General features: G+C 34.1%; 3 protein-coding genes and 1 long non-coding RNA gene across 12 annotated transcripts; 2 read left to right on the plus strand and 2 right to left on the minus strand.

Annotated features, from left to right (window-relative positions):
• Positions 1-1292: 1292 nt before the first annotated feature.
• On the minus strand, positions 1293-3180 carry LOC140956620 (large ribosomal subunit protein eL32z-like). Of its 3 annotated transcripts, none has more exons than XM_073413440.1 (4): positions 3077-3180; positions 2463-2557; positions 1697-1878; positions 1293-1588 (listed from the first exon to the last, which is right to left on the minus strand). In XM_073413440.1, the coding sequence occupies exons 2-4, from the start codon at positions 2550-2552 to the stop codon at positions 1459-1461; spliced, it is 402 nt and encodes a 133-aa protein (XP_073269541.1). In that variant the 5' UTR covers positions 2553-2557; positions 3077-3180; the 3' UTR covers positions 1293-1458. The 3 variants fall into 3 exon arrangements, with proteins under 3 accessions (XP_073269541.1, XP_073269542.1, XP_073269543.1); XM_073413441.1 differs by having other exon boundaries at positions 2463-2554; positions 3077-3137; XM_073413442.1 differs by having other exon boundaries at positions 3021-3117.
• A 1453-nt stretch (positions 3181-4633) lies between these two features.
• LOC140957565 (cytochrome b561 and DOMON domain-containing protein At3g25290-like) lies at positions 4634-6975 on the minus strand. The gene is made up of 3 exons (XM_073414877.1): positions 6250-6975; positions 5635-5889; positions 4634-5123 (listed from the first exon to the last, which is right to left on the minus strand). The coding sequence occupies exons 1-3, from the start codon at positions 6865-6867 to the stop codon at positions 4809-4811; spliced, it is 1188 nt and encodes a 395-aa protein (XP_073270978.1). The 5' UTR covers positions 6868-6975; the 3' UTR covers positions 4634-4808.
• Positions 6976-8927: 1952 nt separating this feature from the next.
• On the plus strand, positions 8928-10166 carry LOC140956759 (uncharacterized). The gene is made up of 3 exons (XR_012171530.1): positions 8928-8983; positions 9321-9531; positions 10138-10166. It is a non-coding gene; the product is annotated as an uncharacterized lncRNA (long non-coding RNA).
• A 2013-nt stretch (positions 10167-12179) lies between these two features.
• Positions 12180-20571, plus strand: LOC140956471 (FRIGIDA-like protein 3). Of its 7 annotated transcripts, none has more exons than XM_073413216.1 (5): positions 12230-12440; positions 13152-13180; positions 17493-18555; positions 19426-19604; positions 19942-20571. In XM_073413216.1, exons 3-5 carry the CDS (start codon positions 17505-17507, stop codon positions 20362-20364), a joined length of 1653 nt encoding a protein of 550 aa, XP_073269317.1. In that variant the 5' UTR covers positions 12230-12440; positions 13152-13180; positions 17493-17504; the 3' UTR covers positions 20365-20571. The 7 variants fall into 7 exon arrangements, with proteins under 7 accessions (XP_073269315.1, XP_073269322.1, XP_073269320.1 ...); XM_073413215.1 differs by having other exon boundaries at positions 12231-12415; XM_073413217.1 differs by lacking the exon at positions 12230-12440 and adding an exon at positions 12487-12617.
• The last annotated feature ends 485 nt before the right edge of the window (positions 20572-21056 follow it).

A 21056-nucleotide genomic window follows, 5' to 3' on the forward strand; every position in this document is an offset into this window, starting at 1 on the left:
TAACTTGAAAGTTTTCTGTTGCTGTTTTTGTTTTCCCCCCTAAAGATGGGGATGCAAATCGAGACTATAAACCAAAATGCTATCTTTTTTTCTTATACCATTTGATGCAAAAGGATAATATTGCTCGTTATTCTTTCGTCTCGTGTTTGGCTCAAATTTGGAAATAGTTGTGTTATTAATTGATATCATCAACATTGATCTAATTAATTAGAAATTTTAAATTTATCGTTTCCAGTTTTCCCAACTCCCTCAACCAAATATTATACAAACTCTTATGTTTTCCGTGTCTATTTAATTCAACTTTAGAATTCATCTCATGAGTGGACATGCTTTCTTCATCAAGATTTTTTTACCGTACGTTTTAAGAAAAACTACAACATCAAATATACATTCAACTGCAATTTGATAATTATTTCGTTCATAAAAAGTGTTCGTTTGTGGCTAAGAAATTGTTAGAACAACTTGTGTTTCTTCTTGCATTGGAATTAATGAATTTTAAATATATTTTAAAATTTTTTTTAAATGTAAAATCATAAAATTTCAAATCTCCTCTTTAGATATTTATATAATATTAATATTAATTTGAAATCAATTATATTTGTATAAATAAAATATGAATTTAAAATTTTAACTATTATATCTTTACCACCAATAAAACAATAATCGAAATCCACAAATTTCAAATCCATACAAACTTAAACAATGTGAATCTCATTAGCTTTGAAATAATTCTCTTTGAATTATGTTTTGAATAGCATCCAAAACTTTTGGAATGTGAATCAAAAAATATATACATATGTTGGCATGTAAAATATGTATCGTTAAAAATACTACCAAAGTTGAGAATTTTAACAGGATAACATGAAGAAAAAGTATATTTATACCATTTACTACTTAAAACAGTCATCTTTCTCCAAGAAAACTGATTGCGATGGCAGGGGTTAGGCAAGAAACCTTGTCTCAGAAAGTAGAAACCATCAAGATTGTTGATGTTCACCAACACGAAGGGTGACATGAAAAACCAAACAAATTCAGCTGAACCCCTTGGAAATACCTGCTGCTAAGTGCTACCTACGAGTTTGATTGAAATTTCAATTTTTGAAGGCGCTGAAGATGAGGGAGTTCAAGAATCTAGAAACGAAACTTCGTTGGTAATGCACAGATTTGGGTCAGACCACTTGAAGTGCTAGGGTGATTGGTGACGTTCAGATGGTGAAACCATGTTAAACCCATTAACAATAGAAACTAGCTAATATGAGGTAAAAACAAAGTAAATGTAGCACGACATAATGTAAGAGAAAATATCATCGCAAGTCTACATGAGATAAGAATGTCATACATGAGAATCCAGAACTATTAATTCCAAACAAAAATTTCCCAATGAAAATTGCAACTCTATCTGTTGATTGCTACTTGGTAATGACAGCATAAGAAAAGATAAACAACAATACTGACTGCTTACTCATCCTCCTGGCTGCGCAACCTAGCCAATTTGTTGGTCACAACAATGTCCAACTGAGCCGCCCGTTCCACGATTTCCTTTCTTTTCTTTGTAGAAATATTGTGAGCTATCTCAGCACAATATGTCCTGATAAAACAAAATTGAGTAAAGAGTCGATAAGCACAAAATTTGGAGCAAGTAATGAAGATGGTTCAGCGAAAAAGGAAGTACAAAGGCCTGTGAAATATTACAAACCTGTTGTGCATCATCAAAACTTCCAGTTCTTTGACATTGTGCACAAGAAACTTCTTAAATCCATTTGGAAGATAGTGGCGAGTCTTCTTGTCTGAGCCATAACCAATATTTGGCATCAGGGTGCATCCTTTAAACTTTCTTCTAACACGGGAATCGATACCCTTGGGCCTGCGCCAGTTTGTCTGTCACCAAACAAAAATCATAATTCAGAACAAGATAAATACAGAAGCCACAAAAGTGTTTGATTTAGAAAACTTCGAAGATGAAAACTCTAAAAGTGTTTGATTTAGAAAACTTCGAAGATGAAAACTCTAAAATATTGATTCACAAATCCAAAATTCAAGTGACCCTAAAACATAATTGAAACAACTATCAAATATCAATGTCAACAATCATGATTGATTTTTAAAAAAAAATCTTCTAGAATCTGGCGTAGGAGAATTCAGCCACAGCGCCCCAGATGCTTGGCACAAGTAAACACATATTGAGAAAAACAAAGACAATTGATGGTAAAAATGGAGAAGGCGTCATGAAATGAGAAATCAGTCAGTTTCAAAACATGAAAAAGTCACTAAACCATTTCATCAGTCAACTAACCAGCATTGCCACAACACATCAAAGTAAGTGGCCACAAGTAAAGCTAAAAAAGAAGTTCACAAATTCCAATCGCATATTAACCTCAAATTTTCATGAGAGATTCAAGTATAGATTCATTATATTGAGACAATAAGTAAAACTTTATGAGCGGATTAAAGCAAAAAATGACCTTCACAGACACAAATCGGTCGCTCTGGTGCCTCTTGAACTTCTTGACACGCTTCTTAATAATCTTCTTGCTCAGCAACGGTACAGCCATGTCTTCTAAAAGATAACATTTAGTTTTAAACCACAAATATGAATACAGAACCCTATTCCTCAATCCACATAAATTATCGGAATGAACATACTGGCACAAGATAATAAAAGACACAACACTAAACAATTTGTAAGTAAAAATGCATTTCCAAGTAGAAAGATGCTAAAGCGCAGCTTGAGTTTAAATAAAATCAATCCATATTCAAAAACAAACCGCTTGCATAAATTTAGTGTATGTAAAACAGACACGGGGAATTCATTTTCACAAAAATATAAATGAAATTTTTTTCTCCACCATATACATGAACAAAAACAGCTACCAAAGTGTAAACATTTAACTCGTCATAGTCCCTCGTTATTACAAACGAAAATATTTCACTTACAAGAACGGAAAGCGAACAAATCGACAAAGAACAGAATCAGGATAGGTAATTACAATAAAAATAAATGAAGAGATTCAAATGCGTACTTGTTATCTACAGATTAGAAGAATTCGTATAACGAAAGGAAGGCTTCGATTCGAACCTGGTGGCAACGCAGCGGCTGGGACTCCTGCAAGGTATGAAGAATCCAATATAGGGTTTGAAGGTTTTATACTGGACGGATCTTTTCATTATAAAATTTTCACTGTTGGGCCAAATTATTTAGTCAGCCCATAAAACCACATGAGATGTTCGAATTCTTCCCGCATCTCGGCCCAATGCATTAGATGATACTCGTAGCCTAGGGTGACGATTGAGTGATGGAGTAATGACGTCACCTTTACGATGCGTAAGGCCCACTTTCGATTTGGTCACGCGTCCATCGGTCATTACATGCAAATGGCGACAAATTTCACGTTGTTACTGATTTTGGACAATTAATTCATAATTGTTGCGCAATAATAAGATCCACCACAAAAATCTCGAATAAAATAATATAAATTAGTTTCGAGATCCGAAAGAAAGCTTATTGACCAAGAGTTGTCTTAGTAAATTTGTGCTTCTAAGTAAAGCCCGAGCGGGTCGTCAATTTCTGTGATCCATTACTTCCTATTTGTGTTCTTTTAGATAAATAATCTTGTGTTTATTAAAATATTTGAGTATGATTTAAGATAATTTGATAAATTTTTAAAAATAAATTAATCAAAATATAAAGGGTAATATTATAATTTTGTATCTAATAATTTGACTGATCCAAATTCAGAGTAATAACCTATTATATTTCTTCAAATTCTACTATATCACCCGCTATTACTTTATCAAGATTATGAATACGAGTAATATCATCGTCCACTTGAAGTACGGCTCAAACGGTTACCGGAAGTTTTTATTTATCATTTTTTGAAAAATAAAATAAAATCAATGCATAAAATTACAACCAAACGTTTGGTAAAAGAACTCTTCTTTAACATTTCGACCAAATAATTGATGATTATCTTTCCCAAATAAAAGTATACTGTAAAAACAATACGAACCATAATATTCCTGACAATCTTTTCTTTTTTCTTGCTCCGAAAGCTACAAACATTATGAGATTGAGAAGACCAACTTACTCTGAAAATACTATAATTTGGTACGAATGAGAATCCACAAAAAAGCAGCAAAAAGCTACGAGCATAATCAAAAGCGAAAGAAAAAGGAAACATGAATTATTGGGGTTGGCCTCAATTGACCAGGCGACATTATCAGTTAGGCACAAGTCACAACATGTTATTCTAGCCTATCACAAAATTTCACCAGAAAAAGAAGATAACAAATCAATTTTCTGAGGTACATCTCTCACTTCATCCGATTTATATGTTAAAATATTACTTTTTACTCTAAACACGAATCAGATTATCTGTCTTAAAGAAAAATATTTTGTGAGACCGTCTCAATAAATAGCAGTTCATAGCCTAATATCATATCATTTCTTGAAATGAACAATTTTTCATTTAATTATGTAATATCTCTATGCGTATAATATGGAAAATCCCATTTGAACGACGGCTTAATTTCATGCGCGTGATTCGCTTATGCATGTGAGTAAATTTTACTGCGACATGCAGCATTTGAGTTGCAGGCCATCACGAAACTTAATTGGCCTATGGACGAAGGTAAATAATAGAAAAAAATATTTCATCCATATATAAATATATCTATCTTGTGCCGAAATTAATTACAACATCAGTGAACATGGACTCGAAAAGAAGTAAGCAAAACAACACACAGAAGTTGAGGAAACATGATGAATATTTTAAGTATCAGAAACTTTCATCTAGTACAACACCAACTGATCATATGTCCATATGTTCTTGCCTGCCATTTCCATTACCATAGCCATCGTATGGATTGGTTGACTTACTCGATGTTTTCCTCTTAAGAACGACGATCCATGTGATTACTTCCAATAACACAGCTAAACCTCCGAGTACAGCAATCACACCGATGTATGCATTTCTCCACTTCGGTTCAGGTTTTAATATGTTAAAACCTTTGAACACGTTGATGATGCCAAGGATGACAATCGCGTATCCAATGCTGTGATGGTAGATATTCCAGTAAAACCGATATTTGTGGTCCTTTTTGGGTCTCAATAACAACGCAAAAATCTACATACAAAGTCGATATATAAGCCAGATGACAAAACGTATATATCTGTGATCTTTTCAAGAGACATATGACAAAACGTATATCTGTGATCTTTTCGAGATCTCGAGGACAATCGAGAGAAGGTACATGCAAAGCCAAACACATTAACTAAAATCGGTGACGCAAGTTAGAGGTACTACAGAGTAAAACAGTTTAAATGCAAAACATTGCGTTTGCAGGCCAGACGTCTAAATAATCCATATGCACCATGTCATAAATCTTTTGTGATTTGCAAGTTAAAACAGTTAATTGACAAACGCACGCTTCACAACAGATTCAAGGTCAGCATCTTGATTTTAAAATTAGATTATACGTTAAAACTATGTATTTTAAATTTTAAAACTGATTTTGTTTTCCGCAGCCCTCTATCTAATTCATCCCTCCTTGTTTTGAAACAGTGAAATCTGAATAAACGAATTACGATCGAACAAACAAAACATGAATTCAAGAAAGTTGATCGGATAGTGATACCTGCAGAGTTGCAAAGGAAAAGAGCGCAATCCCGATATTGCCATGATTAGCATACCTAACACCTTTTGATTCACTTCCGAGCTTAAGCCCTGTACTCCAACCAGAAACTCCAATGGCATAGGCCGATACCTGGCAGGAAATGTGAAGATAAAACCAAGCTGGGTCGGCGGATGGAAACACCCGCATGTACCTCGCGATGATGATCCCAATGGGAAACATAATCCCCCAGCTCACAGCATTCAGTATCCCATGAATCTGTACTAATTAAAACAAATATTACTATCGTTCCAAGTAAAAACAGTTAAATCAGAATACATATCAGGCAAGAAACAATTATAAAGTATTTCCACTCAACCGAGCTCCAAAATTTTTTACTCGAGTCTTCCTTCAATCAATGAAAACGAAGGTGACAGAGGAATTAAGAACGTAGAAAAATATTTTACTAATGATGTAGGAACATATTTTATCGGAAATTTGAGTATTTTCTTTCATACTGCTATCAACCATGGTTTAAAAAAAATTATTTCATATCAAAATCCATAGGAAAAAATGGAGCATATAAATATTCCTGATGAATATATTACAACTTTTTACTATAGAAAGAAAGAAACTCACATTCCTCTTCGTGGTTCTAGAGTTTCCGACCGGGATAATAGTGCTCTCTCCTCTCAACAAATCAAGACGACTTTTGGAGTTCAGATTTGCTGGCTGAAACGCATGCTTAGTCGGCGCCCCACCGGTGACCGAGGGCCCCACCTGCCAGACCTGGTTCACCGTTGTCGCAGCCCCCTCCGGCAAAACCAAGGTGGCAAAAAGCCTCATGACCCCGCCGGAAAACTCCGCCGTCGCCTCCTTCACCTCGTACCAGACCTTGGACTCCTTTAACACGTAAGATGAGATGTTGTAAGTCTTCACCGTCATCTTACCATCTGCATCCCTAAACGCGACGAGGGCCTGCGAGCCCACCATTCCGGTGTCCGTAGGGTTGATGGCCCATGAGACCCACCCGTCTGGCCGGTCCGGAGGGGCAATGAAAGCGATGGAAAGGGTGCGCGGCGCCGGATCGTAGGCCCAATGGATGTAAGAGCTGAGAAAGGGAAGGTCGTTGCAGAAAGCGTAGAGCTTGTTGTTGGTGAAGGTCTGTGAGGTGCACGTGGCGGAGTGCGTGGGTGAAATTAGAGAAACCCAAGTTGCCAAAGCGACGATGGCTAGGGTTAAGGAAGAAGATGCCATGAACGGACAGAGAGAGAGATTCCTCACCTGTGTTGTCTTTGCGCCGAAGAGAGAAAATCTTGGGCAGTTTCAAAAAAGAGAGATCAATCTTTATTTCAAAATCTAATTGTCCGTTTGTTTTAAGTCCTTAAAAAAGATTTTTAATATTTTATAATAAAAAAATAATTAAAATAAATGTTTGAACAAGATTCTTTGTAAAACGTTTTTGATATTTATTCAAACGAAACATTTGTGCGGTGCACCGCATTTATTATTTGGCAGATTCAGAATCCAAATTGAATGGAAAATTCGATCAGCCATCGTCTTTATGCCAAATCCAACCGCCCATGATTAATCGTTTAGCTATCTATGCATATAAAGTTCGGGAAATGGGACTCAACTCCCCGGCCGTTCCTTTTTTTTGTGTTCAGTCTCTGGATATTTTTTTAGTACCACATTTCCACATGAAGTGTACCACAATTTTATGACATAGTACCACAATTTTGTGGGTAAGGAGTGAACCCAAATAAATGTTTTGATTAGGGATTTTTCACCAATTTCCCCAAAGTTCGGAAAAAACACACAATTTTTTTTTGACATAGTCGTGCGAGTCTTCATCCATGACATATGTCACTCATCAAAAATATAATTTTTATATCAAAAATATTATTTATTATTGTAAATATGAGTATTATTAGCTTGTCTCACGGATAAAGACCCGTGAGAACGTCTCACAAGAGATCTACTAAAAAATTGATCAAATATGAACCGTTGATATGCATTTAGAACCAAATCATACTGTTAAACACGCATAAATTAAAATAAAATAGAGCAAAGAAAGTCTTCAATATTCTATTAGATTTATAAAAAAAATTGTGGGCGATGAAAATTTGAGTTGAATACGGGGAGTTACTTATTTTTTATTTTTTTTTAAAAAAAAACCACCAAGCTATTGAATATTGTGATGTGAGATTGCTTTACAAATTTTAAAATATATCGACATGATAATGGAATTAATGGGAATTCGTGTGAAAATAAATGGAAGTACTGAATTGGACATTTTATCTGATTTTTTTTCCCTTTATTTGCATTCTGATAAGAGATGTTTGAAATACATATATTTCGATTATATTTTGATGTTAACAATAAACAATATATAAAATCTTAAATACATATTTTACTTGTTTATACATTAGTTACACAAATTAAAACGACTTTCAAATATATATATCTATTGATAAATGAACTTGAAAATTATCATAATTAATATAAAATACTATATAAATATGCGAGATATGAATTTAAAGTTTATGATTTTGTTTTTCGAAAACTAAAAAATATATTTAAAATTCACGATTATAAAATCTATCGATCTATTTGCAACGTAAACACATTAAAAAGAGTTATTAAAATATATTAATATTCTCTTACTTTATTAAATAGTACCACGTGTACACGATAATTTGTGTGTGTATATTTTAATGTAGTTATTAACAAATCAATTATTTATTTTATAATTTATCAAAATTGGTTTTCATAATAACTTTCATTGGACGAAAGTAGGAATATTTTTGTTCTTAAATAAATTAAACAAGTTGACTTAAGTTTCCCTTGTTAATCAGCGAGGCTGCCTAGCTGTCTTAGCATCCTTTCCATGCACAATCGACACCCTTAGCATGTTGATGTTGTTTACCATCAACCATCCATTGCTGTTTACCTTGGTCATTGACATTATCATTATTTTTAGAAGATAGAGGTACTAAATCATTGTGCCCATGCTCTGAACTAGCGCGATCTGCTGTTTCCACAGTGAAGGAGGTCATCAACAGACACTCGGAGTGCACAAACTGCCCAGAAACTCGGAGGAACCAACTGCAACTAATCCACACTCACAACAACAACATAGAGACTGGAATATAGCTGAAATACCACAGAACCAAAAAATGTCCTCCATTATAGTTTGCAGGCATGGATTACTCGAGTGCATGGCTCATTTTTAATGATAAATTTCTTGGTATATTTTATTCAAGGACACTATCCGTACATGCATGCAAAACACTTAGATATGAGGGCAGAAGGATCTTGATATCTATGATGCTCTTATGATCCATCAGAGGAGTCATAGTTATGGCTAAAGGTGGCAGAAGTAAATGACGTTGATCGATCGGACCCCTTTTTAAATGAGTTTAAGTTGGTTGGTGTTAACAGTTAACCTAACTAACATCTTAGTAAACAAAATATACATCTTGTGATTTACTTCCTATTTCCTTCAATTGATCCAACTCGTGTTTATCTAAAGTTAAATCAGAATATGTCTGTAGAAATGGAGGAAAAGTTCATCCATCCAGACGGTCTTAGTGATTTTGTTGTATTTTGTACTACTGATTTTTCGACTGTTACCAAAGGGGTTTATATTCGAAACCACAGGGTGTGATTGATTGGGCTTGAGGTATAATGCACTATTATTCTCTAAGGCTGACAGAATCTTTAATATTCATTCATGGTTAACACAGAAGCTTGTGCATCATGTAGGGTTCAGGTAAGACCTCTCTTCTTAAGTCAATCTTGGATCAGTGCAGAACTACAAACAATTCAAGTCTAGACGCGTTTAATACATACACGAATGTTCGAGAAGGTGTTGCTGGTGGTTTGTTGTATACAGATTCTGCAGGAATAAATTTACAGGTTTGTTCTGGTGATCTAGTACCAGCACTCTTAAAATCTGTTTCCATCCATTTATGTTTGTGTGACTATTTAGTTCTTGTTAACATTTCATAAATTGGCATTCCAAATTTATGTTGATTGTTTCCAGAATTGTACGTGTGACAAGTAGTTTCTGTTCGATCTGTCTTTCAAAAACAAGAGGAAAGTGATTTAGAAAATTTTCCCTTTTAACCCTTTGATACGTATCCTGGTAAATTACTACTGTCTGCAAATGTAAGAAAATGACTTTGTCCAAATATTCAATGGGGGTGTTCAAATTCAGTTCTTCTTATGCCAATTTTTGGTAATGGGTCGTCTGAAATCCTGAATGTCTTTTCTTATCCTTGCTAGAATGGGAAATTTGTGCTGTCATTTTTATTTATGCGATGAACGATTGACAAAAAATGGACCCTCTCAAAACCCATGTACTTTTATCCACTTGACTATCTCAGCCTGTCATTGGTAACTTGTTTGACCTATGAAGTATTATCACGTGCTTCATTTACTTGTTTTGTATACATTTGTTTAGCTTGTTAATGGTAAATTGGAGGTGCGTGTATCACTTATTCCCCCCTGTTCAAATTTCAGAATTTGAATATGGAGGCCTCCCGTTTTGGTTGTTCTTGTACATAACTTGTCCCACCGAGTGCCTCGATATGGCTCGAGTGCATCACAACCACCAGCTCGGTCTGTATTCCTAGATGAGGCAAAATCTCTTGGTGTTCCTTGGGCCCTGGCCTTGCTGTAACAAACAAATTTTCTGTTAGTGCACACCAGCAAAAGGAAGCTATTAATACTATTGTTCAGGCATATCAAGTGTCTCCTAGCACAACCGTGGTGATCAATTCATGTCCATATGTTATGCCCAGTGCTGTTGGTGCTTCTCTCTCATGGAATGCTGTGAACAGCGATGCCACAGACATTAAATCTGATTAAACAAAATCATATTAATTACTCGATAAATAATCAATTTATTGTCCTTCATTTCGATCAAGCACACCAATTACTTTTAAAATTTCTATATACTCTAAACTGATGTCATGTTATTTGACACCCAATTTATATTTAAAAACATGCATGTGGGCAAATGGGTGATGTGTGTGTGTATCCTTGATAAATATTCTCAAAGGGAGCAAGTGGTGTGTATTTATTGCGGGCAGTAGGCTCACACCAAGTGAAATGATTGGTGCTGTGCAATTCACCTTGTGATTGCTTCAACACCAACCTACAAATTGTTAAAATAGGCCAGTATCTTGTAAATCTCAGTTATAAATATTTTACCAGCTTCAAACTTAAAGACCCATTAGTGTTTAAGAGAGTTTTTAGGGAATATTTCACCCTACAGTATGGGGCACTTCCACATGAGGTAATCAAAGACCCAATTTTAACCACATTTATGCGAGGTCCACCAATTCATATGCGAGGTCCACCAAATTCTTTAAAATCAACGGCTCAGATCCTGTGGGGACAGTTTTTAGGAAGATCTTTCTGATTTTGGCGGTATGTAATTGTTTTCGATTGTCTGTGAGTGTCAACTTCAGTTTCGACTTCTAGAAAGCATTTCTAAATTTAGCTGCATGAAAGTTAGAAGCAAGAATGTAATGTTTTATTAAGTTTATATGATATTTCCAGGATTCATGTTATAAAAAATAAATTAATTTTGATGTTAGTTATCCCACATCGGTTGGATAAAATATTTGGGAGTTGTATATATGAGCTTGGACAATCCTCCCCCCTTGAGCTAGTTTTTGGGGTTTAGTTAGGTCCAAGTTCTAATCTTAATATGGTATCAGAGCCCAGGTTCCACCGTTATGTGTTGAATCACCCGTTCTGTCCATATTTGGGTCATTTGTAAACTTCACGCTCCAGATGTTCATTCCTGAGCGTGAGGGGTGTGTTAGTTATCCCACATCGGCTAGATAAAATACCTGGGAGTTATATATATGGGCTTGGACAATCCTCCCTTCTTAAACTAGCTTTTAAGGTTAAGTTAGGTTCAAGTTCCAATCTTAACATTTGATACAATATTCATAATAATATAATAATAAGTATGTCCTTCCCTCTTAAGCTAGCTTTTAAGGTTAAGTTAGGTCCAAGTTCCAATCTTAACATTTGATACAATATTCATAATAATATAATAATAAGTATGTAAACACATCGTTGATGATGTGAGTATCGAATTTTAGATAATTAAAATAGATCAATTTTATATGATTTAAAGAGATGATTGTGATTTAACTAAAAAATAAGTTTAAAAACAATTATTTTCAAACACTCTCTACTTTAGCTTCTCGAAAACTTCAAAATAAATTTTAGAATAATCATTTTAAAATGTAAAATTCAAATTCGAGAAACTTAGAAAGAACGATATTATATTTTTATACATTATTAGACATAAACATTGATATAGAAAAAAGAATCAGGAAAATGGGGGAACCATCCCCTCCGACCTTTTGTTTTATAANGGCTCCTTATTTTCAAGTATGTTCTCGAAAAGAGTGTATATATATATATATTATATTGTAATATATAATATAAATAATATGTAAATTTATAAAAATAACACATATATATATAAATTTATAAAAATTATGTGTTATTTAGCCTCACAGTTGGCACTAGTCAGATTGGTCCACGAAAAAGGCAAGGGGAAGTGGAAGTGCATGTGATGTCAGCATACGAGCTGTCAGACTCACTTCTCTTAATAAAAACATCCCATCCCTGCCACTTCACTTTCCTCTTCCCCGAACATTCATTTTAGGGATTCGCTGCACGCAAAAACCCTCCTACCCAACTGACAAAATGGTCTGATTCCCCGAATTAGCCGCCGCCAAATCACTTTCCGCCACCTCTTACGGCCGATCCGGTGAACACTTCTATCCATTTCTCTTGTGTGTTGCTTTATTTCTTCCCTTGAGTTTTCAGATCCAGCTGCCGTTCATCTTTTGCTTTGCTGACTCCAATTATATCAACTAAGTTTAGCTAGTCGATCCCCGAGCTGCTGGTCTTCTGTTGTGTTTCAAGTTACTGGATTATTTTTCTTTGTTGGTTGGTTCTTCAATCTGAGTGTATTCTTGAATAACCTTGTTTTGTGGTGTACTTCACGTATGAAAGTTCTAATTTTACTTTTACTTCTAATTTTTTGATGATGTTTTTCTGTTTATTCTTGTGAAGCATATTTGATCTAAGTTATGAAGATTTAACTTTATTTATTTTTAAGTCGTTGAATTGATGGAGCGGGTTTCTTTTCTTTTTTCTAGTTTCTATTTGCTTGTCTGTATCCGATGTAAGTTTAACTTGTTGGTAGCGTTCTTGTGTCAGAGCTCATTATCGTTGCAACCTCTTGATTTGATAACCCAGTAAGAGCCAACAGCTGAAAGGCGCATTAATGATAAAATTATAATTATAAAAGAAAGAAAAAATGATAAAATTAGAAAATCACTGATTTTTTTATCCTGATAATTTGGAAAACCAAATCAAATTCAGCAACATGGTTTCTTTTTTCCAATCAAAATCAGTTGTTGCACAAGAAATGACCATGGGTTTTTATTTATTTATTTTCTGGTGCATCGTTTCTTTATTCTAATGGTTTATTTCTGCAGGGTGTGCTGATTGAAGTATCTCTAACTTGGTATGCTTTTTTTTTTTTTGATGACATTATCCCTATGTATACCCACTTAATTATTTCTCGCTCCTGTGGGGGCTATCATTATTACTTTCGTTCGCTAGATGTCACTTTTTCCTTATCAATTTTCTCTGTGTTCTTTCAATGCGCACGGCCTTTTGTATGGATTGTCTTCTTTCTCGCATCTTTGGCTCCACACATTCATGACTTGATGGAAAAGGATTTCCATTTCTGAATCTCCCGTGTTCCTTATACCAACATATCTTATATGTTATATCTTCTTTACAACAACATATTCCCATAAAAAACAATCTTCTTCTGAAAAATTTAAGGTTGTTATGAAAAAGTAAAAATTTATGGTAAAAAAATAAAAATATCAAACTCTTAAAATTATCAAACTACATGTTGAAAATTAATATTCAAAATAGGTGTATTCAATTATTGAATGTTGAATATTTGAATGTTGAAAATAAGAGTTGCAAAAATTAGAAATTTGTGTGTGATGATGAAGGTAATGATGTAATTTATTTTTTTGGATTATTACCAAAGAAATTCTATAAATAGCCTCGCCATTTGTGAAGAAATTCACAATTGAATTGAGAGAAAAATATTATAAGGTGTGTAGTTTGATAATTTTGAGAGTTTGATATTTTTATTTTTTTACCATAAATTTTTACCTTTTCATAACATATTATCAGTACGAAGCTCTAAAAGTCCTCCATATTTTTCCAAGCTCCAAAACAGAAGAAAAAAGTAACAAAAGTAGTAATATTTATTTAACTGTTTATTTATTTATTGTGTATATATTTAATATATAATATAATGTTATTATACAATAAAAATCAGAAATAATAAAAATAAATTTTTCAAAAAAACTTGTTATAAATCCTGGGAAGATGTTAAGACGACATCCCATAGTCCCGGTAAGGGATACAACAAGTATAAAGCCTATAAAGTTTTTTTAAACAAAATACCTTATGACACCTAATTATAATAATGTGATGTGATAAACATAATTATTTAAACATGACTAATATTATATACACCATATTATTACCATAAAATTATACAAATACATACATTTATTTTTTTGTACATCAACGGTCATAAACGGTAACAAAACGACTAGTTTTTGCCCTATAAATATGATCTCACAAACACATTCAATCATTCCAACTTTCTCTTCTTCTCTAAAAATTATTCTTCATCAAATTTTCGAATAAGAAAAAGAAGATGACTTTGTCAAGGTCATTTTTAATTTTTTTGGTTATAATACTCACGAATCTTATATTTATCGGAGAATATCCTCCTCGTGTTTTTTTTTATTTTTACGAATGCTTGTACTTGTTGTTTATCCATTACTTTGTATTGCAATATTCATTAACTAATAAAATGCATCATAATTTTTTTAGTACCGCATTATCAAACTTGGCAAAGCTCGAATTCATTGCTCTTGATATTACGAGGAAAAATTATATGTCATAGACACTCGATGTAGAAATGCATCTTGAGTCATTGGGTCTAAATGAGACCATAAAAGAAAATGACATATCCACATCACAAGAAAAGGCAAAAGCCATGATATTTTTGCGTCGACATCTCGACGAGGTATTAAAATGTGAATATCTAATTGAAAGATCTCATGGCTTTGTGGAAGGGATTAAAAGAAAGATTCGAACATATAAGGGAAGTTATACTTCCGACCGCCCGGGATGAATGGAATACGTTGGGATTCCAAGATTTTAAGAAAGTCAGTGATTACAACTCGGCGATGTATCGAATAATCTCACAATTGAAATTTTGTGGGCACGAGATTACTGAATTGGAAATGCTTGGAAAAACATTTTTCACTTTTCACGCATCAAATATAACTCTACAATAACAATATAGAGTGCATGAATTTTCGAGATATTCTAAACTTATCGCCTGCCTCCTTTTGGCGGAAAAGAATAACGAGCTGTTAATAAGAAATCATGAGGCACGACCCTTGGTTCAACAGCATTTCCGGAAGTAAATGTCATAAGTAAAAATGAATTTAAATATGGAAATCAAAATCAAAGTTATAGACAAGATTTTAGTCGAGGACGAAATCGAGGTCGAGGTCATGGTCGTGGACGTGGAAATGGTCGTGGACGCGGCCGTGGTTTTGAAAATAATCGAGATAGTTACTTCTATAACTGATCTCAAAAGAGCGTCCCAAACCATCCACCAGCAAATTGATTATTGTCCGAGAAATCAATCAGAAAATCTTCGACATCAAAATGAGTTGAATCGCTCAAAGGTTCACTGTGTTCAGTGAAGTTGGTCACCTTTTCTTTCCCCTTTATTGATTCTTTATAAAGTTTTTCAAAGGTGCTCAGGGGCTCGACAAATACGGGACCAATGTACTGGAGTACCACATCTAAAACAAGAACTTTCAAATCTTTTTGAGTGATTCTCATTAACACTCATATTCTCATGATGTCTTTTCAGTGGATGGTTTGAGACGCTCTTTTGAGATGATTTATAGAAGTAACTATCTCGATTATTTTCAAAACTACGGCCGCGTCCACGACCACGACCACTTCCACGACCACGACCTTGATTTCGTCCTCGAGTAAAATCTTGTCTGTAACTTTACTTTTGATTTCCAGATTTAAATTCATTTTTGCTTATGACATTTACTTCAGGAAATGCCGTTGAACCAGTGAGTCATGCATGATGATTTCTCATTAACAGCTCGTTATTCTTTTCCGCCACAAGGAGGCAGGCGATAAGTTCAGAATATCTTAAAAATCAACGCACTCTATATTGTTGTTGTAGAGTTATATTCGATGCGTGAAAAGTGGAAAATGTTTTTTCAAGCATTTCCAATTATGTAATCTCGTGCCCACAAAATTTCAATTGTGAGATTATTCGATACATCGTCGAGTTGTAATCAATGACTTTCTTAAAATCTTGGAATCTCAACGTATTTCATTCATCCCGGGCGGTCGGAAGTATAACTTCCCTTATATGTTCGAATGTTTCTTTTAATCCTTTCCACAAAGCTATGAGATTTTTTTCAATTAGATACACACATTTTAATCCCTCGTCGAGATTTCGACGCAAAAATATCATGGCTTTTGCCTTTTCTTGTGATGTGGATATGTCAGTTTCTTTTATGGTCTCATTTAGACCCAATGACTCAAGATGCATTTCTACATCGAAAGTCCATGTCATATAATTTTGCCCCGTAATATCAAGAGCAATGAATTCGAGCTTTACCAAGTTTGACATGATGGTACTAAAAAAAATTATGATGCATTTTATTAGTTAATGAATATTGCAATACAAAGTAATGGATAAACAATAAGTACAAATATTCGTAAAAATAAAGAAAACACATGAGGAGGATATTCTCCGATAAATACAAGATTCGTGAGTATTATAACCAAAAAAATTAAAAATAATCTTGAGAAAGCCATCTTCTTTTTTTTTCTTCGAAAATTTGATGAAGAATAATAATTTTTAGAAAAGAAGAGAAAGTTGGAATGATTGAAATGTTTTTTTGAGATCATATATATGGCAAAAACTAGTCGTTTTGTTACCGTTTATGACCCTTGGTGTACAAAAAAATAAATGTATGTATTTGTATAATTTTATGGTAATAATATGGTGTATATAATATTAGTCATGTTTAAATAATTATGTATATCATATCACATTATTATAATGAGGTGTAATAAGGTATTTTGTTTAAAAAAATTTTATAGGCTTTTATACTTGTCGTATCCCTTACCGGGAGTGTGGGATGTCGTCTTAACATCTTCCCAGGATTTATAACAAGTTTTTTTGAAAAAATTATTTTTATTATTTCTGATCTTTATTATATAATAACATTATATTATATATCAAATATATACAATAAATAAATAAATATTATTATTTTTGTTACATTTTTCTTCTGTTTTGGAGCTTGGAAAAATATGGAAGACTTTTAGAGCTTCGTGCTGCTAACATGTTATGAAAAAATAAAAATATATGGTCAAAAAAATAAAAATATCAAAATCTCGAAATTATCAAACTACACACTCTATAATATTTTTCTCTCAACTCAATTGTGAATTTCTTCACAAATGGTGAGACTATTTATAGAATTTCTTTGGTAATAATCCAAAAAAATAAATTACATCATTACCTTCATCATCATACACAAATTTCTAATTTTTACAATTTTTATTTTCAACATTCAAATATTCAATACATCTATTTTGAATATTAATTTTCAACAGAGGTTGCTTTTTTTTTTTCTTTTTGTTTTTGTGGTGACCCGATGATTGACTTTATTTTATTCCAGGATTTCTATGTCATGGAAGACAACATATCAGTTGCCACACTAGTGGACTCCACGGCCTCTAAAATACAACAACTTCAGAAAGCATTTGCTGAACTTGAAAGCCACCGTGCTATCACTCTCAACTTGAAATGGAAACAGCTTGAAGAGCATTTTAGTGGGCTTCAGAAGTCCTTGAAAAGACGATTCAATGAACTTGAAGAACAAGAAAAGGACTTTGAAACCAAAATAGTTGAATCCAGAGAGATGTTGGAGACACGTAAAGCAGCTATTGTGGCTAAGGAGCAAGATTCTCTTGAAAGGCTTCAAGAAAAGCGAGATGCCGCTGTCTTGGCTATTTTGACTGCAATGGAGAATCAGGGAAAGCCATTTTCTTTGGATTCAGGTACCACATATAGACAGAACCTAGCCGAAGAACCTGTCATGGAGAAAAGAATGCCTGATCGCATTGTTGTAGATAGTGAATATACTAGGGTGAAAAAGCCTTTTGAAAATATGCCTGTAGAGGTGAAGTCTTATCCAGAATTGGTGAGTTTTTGCCAACAGATGAACTCAGAAGGACTACACAAATTTATATCGGACAACCGCAAAAATCTTGCTACATTAAGGGAGGAAATTCCTATGGCATTGAGGGCTGCAGCTGACCCTGCTTCCCTGGTTCTGGACTTGCTGAAAGGTTTCTATGGCATGGGAACTCCAAAGTCAGATGCTCGGAAAGATTCAAATCTCTTAGGACTTCGCAGGACCTGTATCATGCTGATGGAATGCCTTAGCAGTTTATTTGTAAATCTTGATGTTCACTCTGTATCTGGCATTATCTCAGAAAATGTGAAGGAACGAGCAAGAGTGATTGCTGAAGATTGGAAACCCAAGTTAGATAATCTCGATGTTGATGGCAACAATGGAAATTCATTAGAGGCCCATGCATTTCTGCAGCTTCTGGCTACTTTTGGTATTAATTCAGATTTTGATGATGAAATCTTGACCAAACTAATTCCCATGGTTTCTCGTCGTCGACAGACAGCTGAATTATGCCGTTTCCTTGGGTTGTCAGATAAAATGCCAGGTTGGTAACTGCAAACATTTGAAATTTTAAACATTTTCTTATGTCTAAATTGTCAAAACCCCATCCTATGTGTGCAGTATTTGATTCGTTAGAGGGGTTTGTAAACAGTGCCTTATTTTTTCATTATTTACCACTATTCTTTTCAGGTGCAATGCATACTTAGTTGCTTAATAAACCAATAACTCTATCAATCATTTTGACCTTAGGATGATGAAATTTAGCGCCATATTTTTTTGAATTTACCATAGTAAAAGATAGAATTTTATGTAGTTATTATGCAAGCATTTCAGTTGCTTTTCTAACCAAGCGTGGTGTGACAAAGATTTAGCTCTCCTTTGATCATTTTTAAATTTTCATGCACATTTCTAACTTTTGGTCCCATGTTTAATTAGTAAAATAAAATAAGCTCATTCTAGGGAAGACCTTATCATTTATTCCGATCCAAAACAGAACAAAATGACCCCATACTTACAAATTGGCCATCTAGAAATCAAACTAGGTTTTTTGTCAGCTTCACTTCTTTCTGTTTTCAATGCTCTCTATCTGGCTTCAGCTGCATTCCCGCCAGTTCACCGATTGCAATTCATTTGAGAAAGTCAGCTGTCAAACTTGCAATTTGGTGGATAGGAGGAGAGTGCTAATCTTTTGCCATACCTTTTCTTGATTAAGGTTTAGGTTAAATTAAATATTTTTTCTTGTTTGATTTGCTAGAAGATTTTCTGATTCCAATATCCACTAGAAGTGAGATGGTCCATTAATGGATCTAAATTGCGTGTTTATTTTTTTTCTTTTTTAAAGTTTTGCTTAGTACTGCATCTTTTACAAAGCATGAAGATTTTATGGACTTCACTTTTTGTTGCATGTTATCAGGCGTGATTAATGTGCTGGTGAAGAATGGAAGGCAGATCGATGCTGTCAATTTAGCTTTTGCTTTTGAGCTTACCAATCAGTTTTCACCAATTTCATTACTGAAATCCTACTTGTCTGAGGTGAAAAAAGTGTCAGCAACCGCCAAACCTGGAAATATGTCACCTACTGCTTCTACACAGGTCTGTTTCCTCTGGTCGTGTCAATTGTGATTTCGTTAATTGATATGATCTTTGGTTAAAGAACAGAGATGAGCCAGAAAAATGAATTGTGAAATAAAAAGCAACTTATAATTATTTGGAAAGTAAAATCAAGAAGTTATCAACCACATGGATTCTATTTTATTGTTCATTGAATGGATTTTATTAGACAAATTTATCCTATAAATGAGGAAAGGTTATGCAGTTGATGGGGTCAATTGAACACCCATAAACACGGTGGTAGCTCCACCCCAGGTAAAGAGTTCTATAACTTTCTACTGCAGGTATCCTGGTGAATCTAAAAAGTGTTTTATTGCAGACTGATGCAAACGAGAAAGAGCTCGCTGCACTTGAAGCTGTGATCAAGTGCATTGAAGATCACAAGCTTGAGGAGCAATTCCCTCTGGGTCCACTTCAGAAACAAGTTCTTGAAATCGAGAAAGCAAAGGCTGACAAGAAAAGAGCTACAGAAGTTGCGAAACCACAACCCAAAAGACCTCGTGCCAATGTTGGTGGATATGCACCACGAGTCGCTAATGCTGCTGCTGACAACAAGAACTTCTATGGGAGAATGACTGACAGGTATGGACCCCCATACATCTATGAAAGGCCATATGCTTACCCTGGACCAAACGATCACCATGTTCCGACATTTCTTGGTACGGCCAGTTATAACTTCTCTCATAACCATGTAAACTTCTTTGGCAACACGTACCAGTATCAACCTGCTTATCTGCACTAATTAACAGAGATGCTGACAGTCTGATAATGATCAGTTAACTTTTAGTGTTGTCCCAGTTTACATTCCGTTCGAATTCAGTTATCCTAAAAAAAAGCGAGACTTTATCCTCCTTAATTTCTAGTCTGTTTGTAGGAGCTGATATTACGATCCTCTAATTAGATATGCTCTGTTCTAGTGTTCACAATGCTGCGCTATTATTTTGTTTTATTTTCTGTCGTTTTTTTGGCTTAGGTGTGAAGAGATATGTGCATGCATTGTTCTTAATGTTTCTTTTTGTGCTTTCATTAGCTCGCACAACCGGCTTAGGACCCAAGAAATTTCTCGATGGTAAGTTAGATTGGGCAGTAAAATTTTCTACCTATTTTGAATGTTTCAGAAAAAAAAACAAACAGTTTTTGCAAAATTTTAAGGCGTGTTTGAATATCTTCTGAATAGAAGTCTAATCTTTTTGCTCGTTCTTGTACAATATGGAAATTTGTTTATAATTTTCCGTAGGTTTGTGGCAACCTATATTTTAAACTTTGGACGATTCCACCTTTAAATTTCTGAATGATTGGCATTTTGAACCATCCGTAAGATTTTTTAACATGATACTTAAAGCTTGCAATGTGCGAAAACGCCTTAATTAAATGCCACAAACTGTCAAATTCTCAAATTCGCACTATCAAATTATAATATTTTTCACTGTTTTT

Source organism: Primulina huaijiensis, chromosome 14, assembly GCF_012295235.1.
Source record: "Primulina huaijiensis isolate GDHJ02 chromosome 14, ASM1229523v2, whole genome shotgun sequence".
NCBI classification, from domain to species: domain Eukaryota; kingdom Viridiplantae; phylum Streptophyta; class Magnoliopsida; order Lamiales; family Gesneriaceae; genus Primulina; species Primulina huaijiensis.

Excerpts from the sequence above, each read along its gene's own strand:
- LOC140956620 (XM_073413440.1), bottom strand. The coding sequence starts at position 2,552 with ATGGCTGTACCGTTGCTGAGCAAGAAGATTATTAAGAAGCGTGTCAAG. Across the intron at positions 1,879-2,462 it reads ACCGATTTGTGTCTGTGAAG|ACAAACTGGCGCAGGCCCAA; the intron begins GTCATTTTTTGC and ends GTTTGGTGACAG. Across the intron at positions 1,589-1,696 it reads GTTTTGATGATGCACAACAG|GACATATTGTGCTGAGATAG; the intron begins GTTTGTAATATT and ends TTGTTTTATCAG.
- LOC140957565 (XM_073414877.1), bottom strand. The coding sequence starts at position 6,867 with ATGGCATCTTCTTCCTTAACCCTAGCCATCGTCGCTTTGGCAACTTGG. Across the intron at positions 5,890-6,249 it reads CTAGAACCACGAAGAGGAAT|ATTCATGGGATACTGAATGC; the intron begins GTGAGTTTCTTT and ends TAATTAGTACAG. Across the intron at positions 5,124-5,634 it reads TTTCCTTTGCAACTCTGCAG|ATTTTTGCGTTGTTATTGAG; the intron begins GTATCACTATCC and ends CTTTGTATGTAG.
- LOC140956471 (XM_073413214.1), top strand. The coding sequence starts at position 17,505 with ATGGAAGACAACATATCAGTTGCCACACTAGTGGACTCCACGGCCTCT. Across the intron at positions 18,556-19,425 it reads GTTGTCAGATAAAATGCCAG|GCGTGATTAATGTGCTGGTG; the intron begins GTTGGTAACTGC and ends GCATGTTATCAG. Across the intron at positions 19,605-19,941 it reads CACCTACTGCTTCTACACAG|ACTGATGCAAACGAGAAAGA; the intron begins GTCTGTTTCCTC and ends GTTTTATTGCAG.